This window comes from Rhinopithecus bieti, unplaced genomic scaffold (genome assembly GCF_001698545.2).
Source record: "Rhinopithecus bieti isolate Rb0 unplaced genomic scaffold, ASM169854v2 scaffold_25291, whole genome shotgun sequence".
In the NCBI taxonomy this organism is placed as follows: domain Eukaryota; kingdom Metazoa; phylum Chordata; class Mammalia; order Primates; family Cercopithecidae; genus Rhinopithecus; species Rhinopithecus bieti.
The window spans coordinates 36,304-52,371 of NW_016811667.1; the positions used below are offsets into that span (position 1 = coordinate 36,304).

The 16,068-nt window shown below is 41.0% G+C and overlaps 1 protein-coding gene across 1 annotated transcript in view; it reads right to left on the reverse strand.

The window, feature by feature from the left end:
* Positions 1-16,068, reverse strand: part of CC2D2B (coiled-coil and C2 domain containing 2B) — a 51,068-nt gene that overhangs the window by 4,076 nt on the left and 30,924 nt on the right. Inside the window, 5 exon segments of the mRNA XM_017894524.1 lie at positions 3,782-3,959; positions 6,194-6,252; positions 11,349-11,471; positions 11,836-11,970; positions 14,828-14,941. Of these exon segments, the coding sequence (XP_017750013.1) occupies positions 3,782-3,959; positions 6,194-6,252; positions 11,349-11,471; positions 11,836-11,970; positions 14,828-14,941 (609 nt within the window).

A 16,068-nucleotide genomic window follows, 5' to 3' on the forward strand; every position in this document is an offset into this window, starting at 1 on the left:
CTGATGATAGTTTCTTTTGCTGTGCAGAAGCTCTTTAGTTTAATTAGATCCCATTTGTCAATTTTGGCTTTTGTTGCCATTGCTTTTGGTGTTTTAGACATGAAGTCCTTGCCCATGCCTATGTCCTGAATGGTATTATCTAGGTTTTCTTCTAGGGTTTTTATGGTTTTATGTCTAACATTTAAGTCTCTAATCCATCTTGAATTAATTTTCGTATAAGGAGTAAGGAAAGGATCCAGTTTCAGCTTTCTACTTATGGTAGCCAATTTTCCCAGCACCATTTATTAAATAGGGAATCCTTTCCCCATTTCTTGTTTTTCTCAGGTTTGTCAAAGATCAGATGGCTGTAGAGATGTGATATTATTTCTGAGGTCTGCTAGCACTTTGATCTTGGAATTCCCAGCTTCCAGAACCATGAGAAACAAATTTCTATTGTTTATAAGCTTTAAAATAAAGCAAAGCAAAGCAAAAACAACTTGCCCCGTTCATGAGTGAATAGTGCCTGTAGATCCCTCCCTTCCCAACTAAGTACTCAACTCCCAATAGATTCCTTACTTCATCTCAGAGAGTTCCCTAGCAGACACCCTCTAGTCTATTGCATGGTAAGGGGACAGAGTCTATCTCTTGGGAGGCTGAGGTTTTCAAAAACCCACTGGGCCAGTTTATAGGGAAGAAGAGGTGAAAGGATACCCAGAGCTTGGGGTAGAGTAGAAGGAAAGGAGGACCCTAACAATATACTAGATGCCCACCATGTTTATTTATGGACTTGCTGAGTTTGAGATGTCTTTTACCATCCAAAAGATGTCAGTGGCCTGACTGAATGTATAAATTTAGAAGTACAATAGGCCCTTCATATCCATGGGTTTCGCATTTGAGGATTCAACCAACCACAAATTGAAAATATCCAGAAAAAATAAAAAATAAAAAATAGCAGGCTGGGCACAGTGGCTCATCCTGTAATCCCAGCTCTTTAGGAGGCTAAAGCTGGAGGATCATTTGAGCCCAGCGGTTCAAGACCAGTCTGGGCAATATAGTGGAACCCCACCTTTACAAAAATATTTTAAAAATTAGCCAGGCATAGTGGCAAGTACTGTAGCCCCAGCTACTCAGAAGGCTGAAGCAGGAGGACTGCTTGAGCACAGGAGTTTGAGGCTACAGTGAACTATGATGACACCACTATACTCCAGCCTGGGTGACAGACTGAGACCTCATCGCAAAACAAACAAAACAACAATAAAAAACAAATAGAAAATGATATAGTGTAACTATTTATAATTATTACTTATAATACCTAACTATTGTGTCAGGTATTATCAGTAATCTAGAGGTGACTTGAAGTATACAGGAGGATGTACATAGATTATATGCAAAGACTATGGCATTTTATATAAGGGATTTGAGCATCTCTGGATTGTGGTATTTGTGGGGGGTCCTGAGATAAATCTCCTAATGATACCAAGGGACCACTGTAATTCACATGTAGAAGATACTGAAGCTTGCCTGGAGTCCTCTTGCCCAGAACCAATAACAGGGAATTGATCTATTACTAGAGATTTTTTGTTTTTGTTTTTTGGTTGCAAGTGGTTTCCTTTTGGACATCTCTTTGCAAAACCTGTAATTTATACATCATAAAACATATAACTGTTTCCAAGTTAATGCCATGCAATACGGTCCTAGTAATAATTCTTCAATACATTTGAAGTCTTTTGGTTTATAAGTAAATGCATTTTTTTAATTTTTAATTTTTGTGGGTGCATAGTATATATATATACACACTATATATAGTGTGTATATATATATACTATTATATATGTGTGTGTATATACTATTATATATGTGTGTATATATACTATTATATATGTGTGTATATATATATACTATATATATGTGTGTATATATATACTATATATATGTGTGTGTATATATATATGGTACATGAGAAGATATTTTGACATGGGCATGCAATGATGCAATGCATAATGGTCACATCATGGAAAACGGGCTATCCATACCCCCAAGCATTTATCCTTTGTGTTATAAACAATTCAGTTATACTCTTTTAGTTATTTTTAAATGTGCAATTAAATTATGATTGACTATAGTTACCCTGTTGTGCTATCAAATACTAGGTCTTACTCATTCTTTCTATTTGTATCCATTACCCATTCCCCACCTCCCTCCGAACCCCCCACTCCCCTTCCCAGCCTCTGGTAAGCTTCTACTCTCTATCTCCATGAGTTCAATTGTTTCGATTTTTAGATCCCACAAATAAGTGAGAACATGTGATGTTTGTCTTTCTGTGCCTAATTCCACTTAACATAATGACCTCCGGTTCCATCCATGTTGATGCAAATGACAGGATCTCATTCTATGGCTGAAGAGTACTCTATTGTGTATATTCACCACATTTTCCTTATCCATTCATCTATCGATGGAGACTTAGGTTGCTTGCAAATCTTGGCTCTTGTGAACAGTGCTGCAACAAACATGGGAGTGCAGGCATGTCTTCAGTATACTCATGTCCTTTCTTTTGGGTATATACCCAGCAGTGGGATTGCTAGATCCTGTGGTAGCTCTATTTTTAGTTTTTTGAGGAATCTCTAAACTATTCTCGATAGTGGTTGTACTAATTTTACATTCCCACTAACAGTGTATGAAGGTTTCCTTTTCTCCACATCCTCTCCAGAATTTGTTATTGTCTGTCTTTTGAATAAAAGTCATTTTAATTGGGGTGAGATGATACCTCATTTAGTTTTGATTTGCATTTCTCTGATGATCAATGTTGTTGTTGAGCACCTTTTCATATGCCTGTTTGTCATTTGTATGTCTTCTTTTGAGAAATGTCTATTCAAGTCTTTTGCCCATTTATTTTAAAAATCAGATTTTTTTTTCTTATAGTTGTTTGGGCCCTTCATATATTCTGGTTATTAATCCCTTGTCAGATTGGTAGTTTCTGAATATTTTCTCTCAATCTTTTCACTTTGTTGATTGCTTCCTTTGTTGTGTAGAAGCTTTTTAACTAGATGTGATCCCATTTGTCCATTTTTTCTTTGGTTGCCTATGCTCACAGGGTATTACTCAAGAAATTTTTGCTCAGACCAATGTCCTAGAGGCTTTCGCCAATGTTTTCTTGTAGCAATTTCATAGTTTGAGGCCTTAAATTAACTCTTTAGTCCAGCTTGATGTGATTTTGCATAAGGTGAGATATGAGGGCCTAGTTTCATTCTTCTGCATAAATGAATATGCAGTTTTCCCAGCATCATTTATTGAAGAGACTGTCTTTTCCCCAATGTATGTTCTTGGTGCCTTTGCTGAAAATGAGTTCACTTAGGTGTGTGGATTTGTTTCTGGGTTCTCTATTCTGTTCCATTGGTCTATGTTTTAATGCTAGTACCATGCTATTTTGGTTCCTATAGCTCTATAGTATAATTTGAAATCAGGTAATGTGATTCCTGCAGTTTTGTGGGTTTTTTTTGCTTAGGATAGCTTTGACTATTCTGGGTCTTTTGTGGTTCCACGTAAATTTTAGGATTGTTTTTTCTATTTCTGTGAAGAATGTCATTAGTATTTTAATAAGGATTGCATTGAATCTGTAGATTGCTTTGGGTAGTCTGGACATTTTAACAATATTGATTCTTCAGTAAGTGTATTTTAATGCTACAGCATCTATCTTTAAGGATCAAGATAAAAGGCATTTCAGAAATATTTAAGACTGCTATTATTTAGCAATTAACAACATAGATAAAACAAATGTCACTAATGCATTAAGTCATATACAAACCCAATAAAATTGTAGTATTCTTTCAAATTCATTATCTCCTTCAGATGAAACAAAGCTTCCTATGCCAAATTCCAGCTTAGGAAGGATTTGTCGCAAAATAAAAGTACATTGTCGATTCCAATGTGTTGGGTGTTTAGGTCGCCATTCCATCACTTTACTCTTCAGAGTCCTTTCGATCCTAAGGTAAGAATCCAAAGGTAATTTTATGACGTTATAACTCATTTAGTAAATGTCATAAGAGTTTTGTGACTTTTTTTTTCTTTGAGATAAAGTCTCACTCTTGTCCCCCAGGCTAGAGTGCAATGGTGAGATCTTGGCTCACTGAAACCTCTGCCTCCCGGGTTCAAGCAATTCTCCTGCCTCAGCCTCCCGAGTAGCTGGGATTACAGGCACCTGCCACCACAGCTGGCTAATTTTTGTATTTTTAGTAGAGATGGGGTTTCACCATGTTGGCCAGGCTAGTCTCGAACTCCTGACCTCAGGTGATCCGCCCTCGTCGGCCTTCCAAAGTGCTGGGATTACAGGTGTAATCCCACCATGACTGGCCTGTGACTTTTATTCAAGTATGAGAATGATAATTTTTGGACTTAGGAGGAAACCAGACCTCTATAGCTAGAGGTGTCTGCCATCATTCACATTAATGAAGTTGGGGAGAGGCAGGCTCTCACTTGGCTTGGGAAGACAAGAAGCCTCTTGGGGATAGCCGGCAATTAACTCTCCAAGGCACATCTCTCTTCCAGTTACCCATGTGTAGGCAGCTGCCTACTGGGTGTGATTTAACATCTACCATCTGATTACTGGGTTGACATTCCTACTTTTCAAGACTTTGACTTGGACATTTTGTTTCCAAGAAACTGCCCTTATGAAAATCCAGACATCTGGTCTGGGATGATGTTAGCAGGGATGGGATTATTACATGAGTTAATTTAGCAAGCAGAGTTGGGAGGAAACAAGGCATTGGACAGGTAAGTTTGGTGATCAGCTTCCCCCTATTTGAATGTAAGCTCCAGAAGGGCAGGGATTTTTACCCATATATATCCAGGCCCTAGAACAGTGCCTGGGGATGAATATGCCAGGGAGGAGAGAGAGGGGACACAGTGCGGGTTGGTTGATGGGGCTCTCCTGAAAAGCCTCCCTGTGCAGGATGACTGTGTGGCATTGATTCTCTAACTGCAGTGTGTGTTATAGAAGAAGGTGCTGGAGGTCTCTTCTTAGCTGAGTTCATAGTGCAACTAAGTAGTTTGGAGTTTGTAGAGGGTCTCAATAGTGGCTATGCATCAGAATCACCTGTAGGGCCTTATCAAAATGTTTCACCTCCAGATACTGATCCAGGGACGTTGACATCTGTATTTTTAAATAGTTTCTATAAGCAATTATAATGAAAACCAGTTGGGAACCATTTCCCTGTTGCATTTCTTCCTTTTTTGTTCAGAACTGGGAAATGAGGAGTAAGAATGACAGGTGGGGGGCTGGGGAGAGATGTGTGCTAGTGAGAAAGGGAGTAGCAAAGTTGCTTTGGTCATGCTGTGTGTTGCTTTGTTGGTAGTGGCTTCCATGCCAGCCTGCTATGTGAGTGTGAGCCACTGGAGACAGTCAGATCTAGAAGCCTCTGACACACATGGCCTGGGAGTGAGTCCTGCTGCAAAGCCTGTGGCCCTCTGGGCTTGACTGACTAACTTCCTCAGGCACTTATGTGTAGGTGCTTGGGAGGCTGGAAGTGTCCAGCAGTGGCAGTACTGCTGTTTCTACGGCCTAACTGGGATGTTTTTACCAGACGTCAAGTTACGGGTCATTTACCTTCATGTCCTTTCAAGAGGTGTTGACTACTGCATTATTATTACTATAGGCTCAACAGGCATCTATGTTGAGAACTTTCCAGTGGGGGGGCCACAATGTTTCCAGAGTTAATTAGTCTGTCCCATCAAAGAATGCCCTGGATGGCAGAGGGGCCACTTTTCCATGGATGTAACAAGAGTCAGGTGGTTCAATGGAACTTTTTTTTTTTTCTTTTTTACACAAGGCCTCACTCTGTTGCCCAGGCTGAAACACAGTGGTATGTTGTGTGATCATACCTCATTGCAACCCCAAATTCCTGTGACCAAGTGATCTTTCTCCTCTTAGTCACTGAGATTACAGGTATATGCCATCATGCCCAGCTAATTTTTTTTTGTTTTGTTTTGTTTTAGTAGAGATGAGGTCTCCCTATGTTGCTGGTCTCAGACTCCCGGGGTCAAGTGATCCTTCCACCTTGGCTTCCCAGAAAACTGGGATTATAGGTGTGAGCCACTGGGCCAGCTGGAAATATTATAATCTCCCTTTTCATGCTTCTGCTGCTAACCTAGCAGGTATTTTGAATGGGGTGGGTCAGAAGACTGAAATGTAAACAACAAGAGATTAGGGAAAACACAGTACCTATTCCTTAGATCTTCTACCATGCTTTTATCAGTTTCAAAATACATTATTTCTTCAGGCTGAAATAGACAACCAAAAGTCAGGATAGATTCTAGAGACCACGTTTATATCACCGTCACTCCTGGAATGCCAGCTATAATGAGGAGGAAGACAAACCAGGCTTCTGTGGCAAAAACACTCAATTCCATAGGTAACATGCAGACCACAACATTTCCTTTTATTTTCACACTGCTTCACCAGAACAGGGGCTGGGGGATGGGTTTACAAAAGATATATTTTCATGGGTAAAACAGACCTGGTGCCCCAATTCATTTTTCAAACAAGTATTTGACACGCTATAGATTCTACCAAATAATCTTAGGCAGCTGCACTGGTGTCTTCCACTGTGACCTTGGCAAAGTCTTTACCTCTCTGTTCTGAGTCTTTAAGATAAGGATAATAATAGTGCCTACTGCTCTAGGGTTTTGTGAAGATTTTAAAATAAAGTAATACATGTAAACCCTGGCACATAGGAATGCTCAACAAACATCAGATATTATTATCATTCTAACATGGTTGATCATCTTCCTTCTTTGATTATTTGTTTCTTTCAGCTGGAAGAAGCCAGTTCTTTGTGTTTGTGTGTGTGTGTGTATGTACACAGTGCGTACATACACACACACACAGAAAGAGAGAGAGAGAGAGAGAGAGAGAGAGAGAGAGAGAGAGAGAGAGAGAGAGAGAGAATCCATCTCAACCTCCCCTATCTCCAAGCCTTTGCCTGGAAGAGTGCTATCCCACATTTCTTCCAGTTCCCTTCCTGGGCAGGATTTGCTGAGAGGAGAGGAGGACTTCTCAAGTTCCTTGCCAACCCAACCCTTAACTCCTTGCAGGGCTCACATGGACAAAGAGTAAGGGGCTGGGTTTAGACCGTTTTTACTTTGGGTATTCCTGAGCTGAGCAAGAGGCAGCTGTAGGGACAGGGACAGGGACAGATGTTTCCCCCTTGTGAATGGAATGAGGGTTGTGTAAAAAGGAGGCAACATTTGATAGGCCTCTAGGTTCCTAATTGTGGCCTCCAGACTGGCAACCTCACATCTGGGAACTTGTTGGAAACACAACTTCTTGGCCCTCACCTGAGATTACTAAATCAGGAACTCTGTGGGTGAGGCCCAGCAACCTATGTTTTAACAAGCTCCCCTTCCGCTGGCTCTTATGCCTGCCATGGTGGAGGAGCACTGGATTAGAGATGGTCCCAGGCACAGGGAGGAGCCCTGCAGAACAGCATGGTAGGGGATGGGAGATACTGAGGAAGGGAAGAATGACTTTGTATCATCTTGCAGGAGCTGGCAGCTATCTCACACAGGACAGGTGGATGGAATTCCCTGATTACTGTCCCCAGTGGCTGTCCACCCCTCACTGGGCAACTCCTGTGGATGAGTTAGGCCACCTTCAGGCCTGAAAAAGAGGCCTGGTTTATGCTGACTTGAGAAGTTGATGGTGTGTTTATCCTTTCCTTTTCTGGCAATGGCCTCTTTCTTTCTGGGCACTCATTTCCTTCAAAACTTCAAGGGGAGTTCCCTGTTAACACCACTTCTGAGTACCCACATTCTCCTCACGCACATTCAAATTTGTGTTCACAATTGTGTGTAATAGTGTTCACTCTAGATAGTGGTTTATTCTGGGATGTATGTGGCAAGACAGAAGATGGAGGGCCATGAACCCACAGGAAAGAAGTAAAGAGAGATACAAGTTAAACACAACTATGAGTTTTATATTTATAGATTCAACTTGGCAGAAGGCTTTAGTTTCAGCCCTAAGTCAGAGTAGCTTTTACAAACACAATTTTGATCACAGAAGCCCTTGCCTTAGAGATGCTGGCTTCTGTCTGCCCTGAGGACAAAGGCCCAAATTCTCACCAGGACTGTCCACCCCAGCATTGGCCAGCCTGGCCTCTCAGCTCCTGGACAGATATCTCCTTGCCACTACAGGTCTTCCCATTCGCTGTTCCTGCTGTCTTTCGGGACCATTCTCATTCCTGACTTTTATCTAGGCCAGCTCCTGCTCACCCTTCCTCACTCATGCTTCTCATCACTCTTTCCCAGGAAGCCCCTACAACTCCCCTCCCTCAGGGCCTCCTGCTGTGCACTCCTCAAAGCACCGTCATATCTTCTGTAACAGCATTCATCACTCTGTACTGCACTTGCTTGTTCCCTTCTGTTTCTTCCTCTAGAATCCAAGTTCTAAGAACACTGAGACATGTCTTTTCTTGTAGTATCTACATCTAACATAATACTGGCTCATAGCAGGAAATCAATAAATATCACCTGAATGAACAAGAGAATGATTATACATTAAACAAACAACAGCCTCATTTTGAAATAGATTATTCTCCCCCTGGGAGGCAGCAATGCTTTGGTCACAGCTTTGGGATGGGCAAAACAACATATGGGCTGTAGAGGCTTTAAATGTGGCTTGCTCAAGAGAGAGAAGCACATTTCCCCTTCTTAAAATGACTTTCCAAATAGGAAATATAAAAATACCTATATATGCTTGCATCTGCATGGAGAATGTTCGAAGGATGCACGAAAAACTACTGACAGTGACTTCTTTGAGACTGGGAAAGAGATATTGAAGGAGAAAGAAACCCATCACTTTTTTTTTTTTTTTTTTCCTACAGAGTCTCGCTCTGTCGCCCAAACTGGAGTGCAGTGGTGCGATTTCAGCTCACTGCAACCTCTGCCTCCTGGGCTCAAGTGATTCTCCTGTCTCAGCCTCCCAAGTTACTGAGGTTACAGGTGTGCACCACCACATTCAGCTAATTTTTTTTTTTTTTTTTTTTTTTTTATCTTCAGTAGAGATGGGATTTCATCATGTTGGCCAGGCTGTTCTCAAACTCCTGACCTTAAGTGATCCGCCTGCCTCAGCCTCCCAAAGTGCTAGGATTACAGGCGTAAGCCACCGTGCCCAGTCAGAAACCCATCACTTTATACACTTTGGCCCTCTTTGATTTCTTCCCCCGCAGCCACCATGCATTCTTTTTGATAGTGTGAATTGCCTTGAATCTATACAGGCAAACATAGAGAATAATGTAATGAACATTCACGTGGCATACCTACCTCCTAGCTACATCTGATCTTTGCATTCTTGCATATTTGTTTTAGACTTTTAAAAAATAAGATACTACAGACTTGAAGTACTCTGTATACTGCTCCTTAATCTCGTTCCTTTTTTTCTCTCCCCAAAAGTAACCTCTAATCTGAATTTGGTATTTATCATTCCCATGAATGCTTTTCTACATCACCACATATCTGTATATACATAAACAATATATTGCTTTCAAACTCCACATAAATGGTTTTGTACTGTATGTGCCATATCATGTCTTTATTTTGCTCAGCATTACATTTTTTATATTCTTTCATGTAGATATGCATGCCTCTTGGCCAGTGATTCTCAATCTTGGCTGCACACTGGCATCAACTGGAGAGCCTTCAAAGCTCCTGGCATGTGGGTTCCACCCTCAGAGATTCTGATGTAATGCACTGACAGTCAAATTGGGAACAACTATAAATTGGCTCAGTTCATTCATCTTTTACTGCTATACATTAGATTTCATTGTGTAAGTACTTCACAACTCATGTACTGTTTTCCAGTTGATTAACTCTTTCACATTTTTGTTATTTCGAGCAATTCTATAATGAACATAGTTGTACTTGTCTCCCTGTGAATGTTCCTCTGCGGTATATACTGAGAAGATTGAATTGGCAGATCAAAGGTTGAGCATCTTTACCTTTACCAGGTATTATCACCATATTGTTTTTGAAAGCGTTTACAGAAACATATGCTCCCACCACTTCTCTGCCTCTTTGCCAACACTTAGTATAATCACACATTTTTTTTTTGCCAATTTTATGTATGTGAAATAGTTTTATTGTTTTTCTTGTTTATTTATCTTAGAGAAAAGGTCTTGCAGTAGGCCCCTAGGCTGGAGTGCGGTGGTGCAATCATAGCTCACTGTAACCTCAACCTCCTGGGCTCAAACAGTCCTCTCACCTAAGTGTCCTGAGTAACTGGGACTACACATGTGCATCATCACCATGCCTGGGTAATTCTTTTGTTTTTATTTTTAGAGACAGGGTCTTGCTATGCTGCCCAGGCTGGTCTCGAACTCCTGGCCTCAAGTGATCCTCATGGTTTAACCACCCCAAGTGTTGGGATTACAGACATAAGCCACCATGTCCAGCAATGATTTTATTGTTTTAAATTGTATTTCCTTGATTATGAGTGAGGTTTAGCATGTAAGTTACTGCTTCTATGAATTGTCTTTTGCCTAATTTTTCTATTGTTCTTTTGCTCTCTTATCCTTTCTCTCTCTCTCCCTCCCTCCCTCTGGGCTCCTGTCTCTTCATTTGTGGACTTTGCAATTGCCGACACCCTGCCACAGCTTGGCCCTCGATCCAGAAACAGCTGTTGACATGGTATTTCTAGTGCCTTCCCAAAGTAATACTGAGTACATCACAGATCCATTAGCCAAACCATGTAGTGATTGAGTTACTTCTTGGTCTCCTATCCTCTGAGCCCCAGATAGTGAGTCTACAGCTTTCCTTCCCATCTCCTTTCAAAAATATGGAAGTAAAGTAGCCCCACCACAGTCCCTGTCTTTAAAAAGTGATGCTTGCTCTGGTTCTCTGGCTTTCGTGAAGCATTTTCAGATCTTGCTGCCATCGCTGCTCCAGCCTACTCACTGCTAGTGTTTCTGTCCTGTTTCTATTCCAGGAGACAACTATCATGGTTGGGAGTCCAGAAAGCTTTTTGTTTGTCAATTTTTCTACTTGATCATTACCACAGATATGGCACGGGAGTGCTAGGTCAGAGTAAGAACTTACTACACATCTTGAACATTATATGTTATGTTTTATGATGAAAAACTTTTTAATTCTATTTTAGCATCTAAATTTGCATTTGAGATGTCACTTTCTTCTCAATTTATTTTTTTTGCAAGTAGGGGAAAGAGCCCATGAGCTGGATGGCAGAGAAAACTAGTTTTTTATTAATATTGCCAAATATTTCAGTAAGCAACCAACTATAAAACATAATAAGAGCTGTCACAATTAGTAAAGATTAGAAGCAATGGTAACTCTCATATAGACACACCTGGGAAAATATGATTTACCTGTATGCTTTGTACTTTTGTCCCTTGAACGTTTTTTGGAAGCAACTGCTTCCAGAAACTTTCCTTTGAATAGTCAAAAAATACAGCCATTGGTGTATTATTTTGTTGAGTATTAAACCAGACCTATGAAAACATTAACATAACATTAGTGTAGGTCCACGGGAACACAAGGCCCATTGTTGGTAAGGAAGGAGCAAAATTTTACAGTCTTACTACTCAGTGAAGTGGCAGAATCCCAGGGGGTTTCTGAGACAGGAGATAAAGAGATTCTAGGGTTTCATGATCATTAGACTACCTCATTGGTTCTCATCCTTGAAGGCACTACACAAGCACCTGGAGGAGCTTTCAGGATAAAAGATTGCCCCGGCCCCATGCCCTAGGGAATCTGATAGACTCTCCATATTTAAAGTTCCCCAGGTGATTCTAGTGTGTAGTCAGGGTGACTCTTGAGGAGATAACTCAAGACTTTTTTTCCCCATATACTTACATTTTTATCATCAAACAAACAATCTACGCTTTTTAAGGGACAAAACGGGTCAAACTGCTTATAACATTGGCCAGTTGATGGATTCCAAAGCAAATATTCATTAGTTTCTTGAGTTACTACAAAAGCCACATGCCCCTGTATGAGAAAAAAGAAAGTAATTTTTGGTGGATTTTAATAATTTCTGTATATGGAAATTATACTGTGATGATTCTGATTTCTAAAACCTTTTTTAACGGAGTGTGGTGGCTTGTGCCTATAATCCCGGCTCTTTGGGAGGCTGAGGTGGGAGTATCGCTTGAGCCCAGGAGTTTGAGACCAGCCCAGGCAACATAAGGAGACCCTGTATCTACCATACACACACAAAAATTAAATTTGCTGGGCACAGCGGCACACACACCTGTAGTCCCAGCTACTTGGGAGGCTAAGGTGGGAGGATCACTTGAGCCTGAGAGTCAAGGCTGCAATGAGCTGTGATAATGCCACTGCCCTATAGCTTGGGTGACAGAATGAGATCCTGTCTCAATAACAAACAAACAACAAAAATAAATAAAAGCCTTTTTGAGGGCTTTTACATTTTCTTTGAAATGAAAAAACAAGCAAGCAAACAAAAACACCAAAGCTCCAGAAATCCTCAGCCCCAGGTTAGCATGAGGATTCAGATGAAAAAACTTGTGAGCCAGTGCTGTCATGTGTGGTCCTGCAGAGTGTGCCCTGATGGTAACATGGCTGTTGTTTTAACAAATCAGTGTATTACAAGGATTTCCCAACATATAGTACTGCAGTGTTTTGAGGTAGGACACTTTTGTCTAATTCATACAAGATGCTATATGGACTATCCCTGCTTTGGTTAGAATATAATTGGAGACTGAGGGTGAACACCAGGGAGAGATAGGAAATGGAAACTGGCTTAAGGCCCTGACAAAACCAAGTAAAGCTAAAAAGCCATTAAATTAAATTTGGGAACAAGATTTGCAATTAGAAGCTAAAGGGAAAGTATGCAGGAAACCAGTCTGAGGAATAAAAAGTAGTTATTATGTTGCCATTATTTTACTCTGAATGATAAGACCTTTTGTAGTGTAATCCTATCCTAGCAAAGAATAAAATTTTTTTAGGTAATAATAATGTTAGATAATATTTAACATTTATTGAGTATTTATATGCATCAGATACTATGCTAAGAATTAACACTAGCTTTGTCACTTTCATTCACTCCAAATTCTGGGAGGAAGGGGTGATTGTTATGCCCATCTTTCATATAAAGAATCAGAGGTTAAGAGGCTTGTCAAAAGAGCCCGTGAGTGGCACTACTCCTGTTTCATGAGGTGGTAACTGAGGCTCAGAGAAGTAAACAAGGCTGAGATCATATAGTTAGTGGCACTGCTGGGTTTTTTGTCTAAGTTTGTGACAGGGTCTCGCTCTGTTGCCCGGTTGGAGTGCAGTGGTGCCATTATAGCTCACTGCAGCCTCGACCTCCCAGGCTCAAGTGATCCTCCCTCCTCAGTCTCCTAAGTATGTGGGACTACAGGTATGTGTCACTATGCCTGGCTTGCTTATTTATTTATTTATTTATTTATTTATTTATTTATAGAGGTGGGGTCTCCCTGTGTTGTCCAGACTGGCCTTGAACTCCTGAGCTCAAGCAATCCTCCATCCTCAGCCTCCAAAGTGCTGGGATTATAGGCATGAGCCACCATGCTCAGCAATTACTGCGTTTTAAACCTGTGTCTGACTGTCCCCCAAACCCATATTCTTAAAACTACGCTGTGCAGCCTGCTCTCCTTGACTCCACAGCCCTTGCTCTTGGTCTCTGTGCTCATCGTCTTTATAGTAAAGAGGAGGCTTTACCTTAACCACATGGCTGAGGTGAAACTGTGCAGGGCTACCTCCTGCAGTATTGGTCCACAGGTACTAACGCAAATAGTTGCCAAAATATTGTTGACTGTTTACTGCCATCTGGTGGCACTTACAACTACGGCAGGTGATCATATAGAGGGAATGAATTTCTATTAATAGTTAACAAGCTTGGCAATGAAATAATAAATGATGCCAAGAGAATACAGGGAAATACATCATCATGACAAAAACCATAAGGCAAGACTGTAAATACTGACACTTAGCAAGATACTCATGGTAGGGGTAGAAACAGTTCAAAAATAATAGCTGTCTGGTGGTACAAATGTAGAAGCAGCATATAAATTAAGCTATAAACAGTTCAGATAGGGAAACATTAATTTGTGGCTCAGTTCTTATAAGATTAAAACCTCAGCAATGGAGCATGAGGAGAAGTGTTTTTTACAGATCTTAAAATACACTTATTAGAAACACATGATGGGCCGGGCACGGTGGCTCATGCCTGTAATCCCAGTACTTTGGGAGACCAAGGCAGGTGGATCACCTGAGATCAGGAGTCAAGACCAGCCTGGCCAATATGATGAAACCCCATTTCTACTAAAAATACAAAAAATTAGCTGGGTGTGGTGGGGGGCACCTGTAATCCCAGCTACTTGGGAGGCTAAGGCAGAAAAATCGCTTGAACCCAGGAGGCGGAGGTTGCAGTGAGACGAGATCATGCCATTGCCCTCCAGCCTGGGCAGCAAGAGTGAAACTCCATCTCAAAAAACAAAAACCATATGATGTTCATGGTGGTAAGGACGGATAACAGCCACCACAACTGCATTATAACTATTACTACATTACCACCACGACCACCACCACCACCGCCGCCACCTTTATTGAGTCCAGGTGCTGCTCTCAGTCCCTTAATATGTACTAAGTAATTTAATATTCCCAGTATGATGTAGCACTATTTTTAGTACTATTTTACAAAGGAGAAAAGCAAAAGGAAACATTATCCTCTTAATCATTGCTTGCCCATGAAATTCCAAATTAGTCTGTGAAGGGATGGAAACCTGGGTTTGAAGTCTTCTAAACTTGCAGCTGAAATCTGATTTCCTTTTGCTTACATTATTGCAATATGAACTCCAGCACTTACTTCTAACACGGAGGTTCCCAAGAGGACCAGTGCCTGCTTTCCAAAATACAGAAAGAAATTACAGAGAAGGATGGCATGCTCCTCCTTATTTCCAATAGCCAAACTGATACAGCGCTAAGACAAAACAAAAGCAATAGGAACAAAAAAAGAAAAGAGCAGAAAAGTTGAGTAATGCAAGCATCTAACTGATGTGGAGCACCTCATTTATTTTTACCGAGTTGCTAAGTTGACAGCAGTGCAGACAGCTCCAGCTTTGCTAGGGCATTAGAAGAAGAGAACATTGACTTGGAGCATTGGGGCCACCTTTATTATAGAACACTTAATGTAGATATTGTATAGAGTGACCAGACAATTTATACCCAAAATGGGATGTTTTTGTTTAGGACAAATATTAAAGTGCCCTGGACAAGCAGGGACATATGGACTGGTATTTTGAGGAACCTTATCTGATAGGGAATCATATAGTGTTTGCAGGAAGTGATCCTTTGGGCTGTGGAACTACATCCTGTCCTGTACCAATATAGTACTCTCAACTCAAAGAAAGGAAGAAATCTGAGTTGGATGTTAGGAAAAGTGACTGAAGCTTCTTCAACTCAAAATGCTGAACAGCTGAGCAGTATGTAACAGATTAAATAGACAGTGCCCAGTAAAGCACAGCAATATAGCAGGGGAGAAAAAGTATAGCAGAAGTAGCCAACTGGTGATCTATGACCTAGTTCTAGTCTACTGGTGTGCTTTGTTTGGCACCCAGAATGTCAAAAAAAGAGAGAACATTTTCATAGAAAACTCTGGATTTCTGGATTCTGTTGGGGAAAAAAACAAAACAAAATAAAACAAACAAACAAACAAAACTCTAGCAAATACTTGGGTCCAAATGTTCAGATGGCAACAATCTGTTGCTGACTAGTGGCTACACCATTTAAATGTGACATGTGGCCAGGTGCGGTGGCTCATGCTTGTAATCCCAGCACTTTGGGAGGCTGAGGTGGGCAGATCATGAGGTCAGGAGATTGAGACCATTCTGGCTAATATGGTGAAACCCCATCTCTACTAAAATACAAAAAAAAAAAAAAAAAAATTAGCTGGGCCTGGCGGTGTGTACTTGTAATCCCAGCTACTCAGCTGGCCTCAGCAGGCTGAAGCAGGAGAATTGCTTGAACCAGGGAGTCGGAGGTTGTAGTGAGCCGAGATCATGCCACTGCACTCCAACCTGGCGACAGAGCGAGACTCCATCTCAAAAA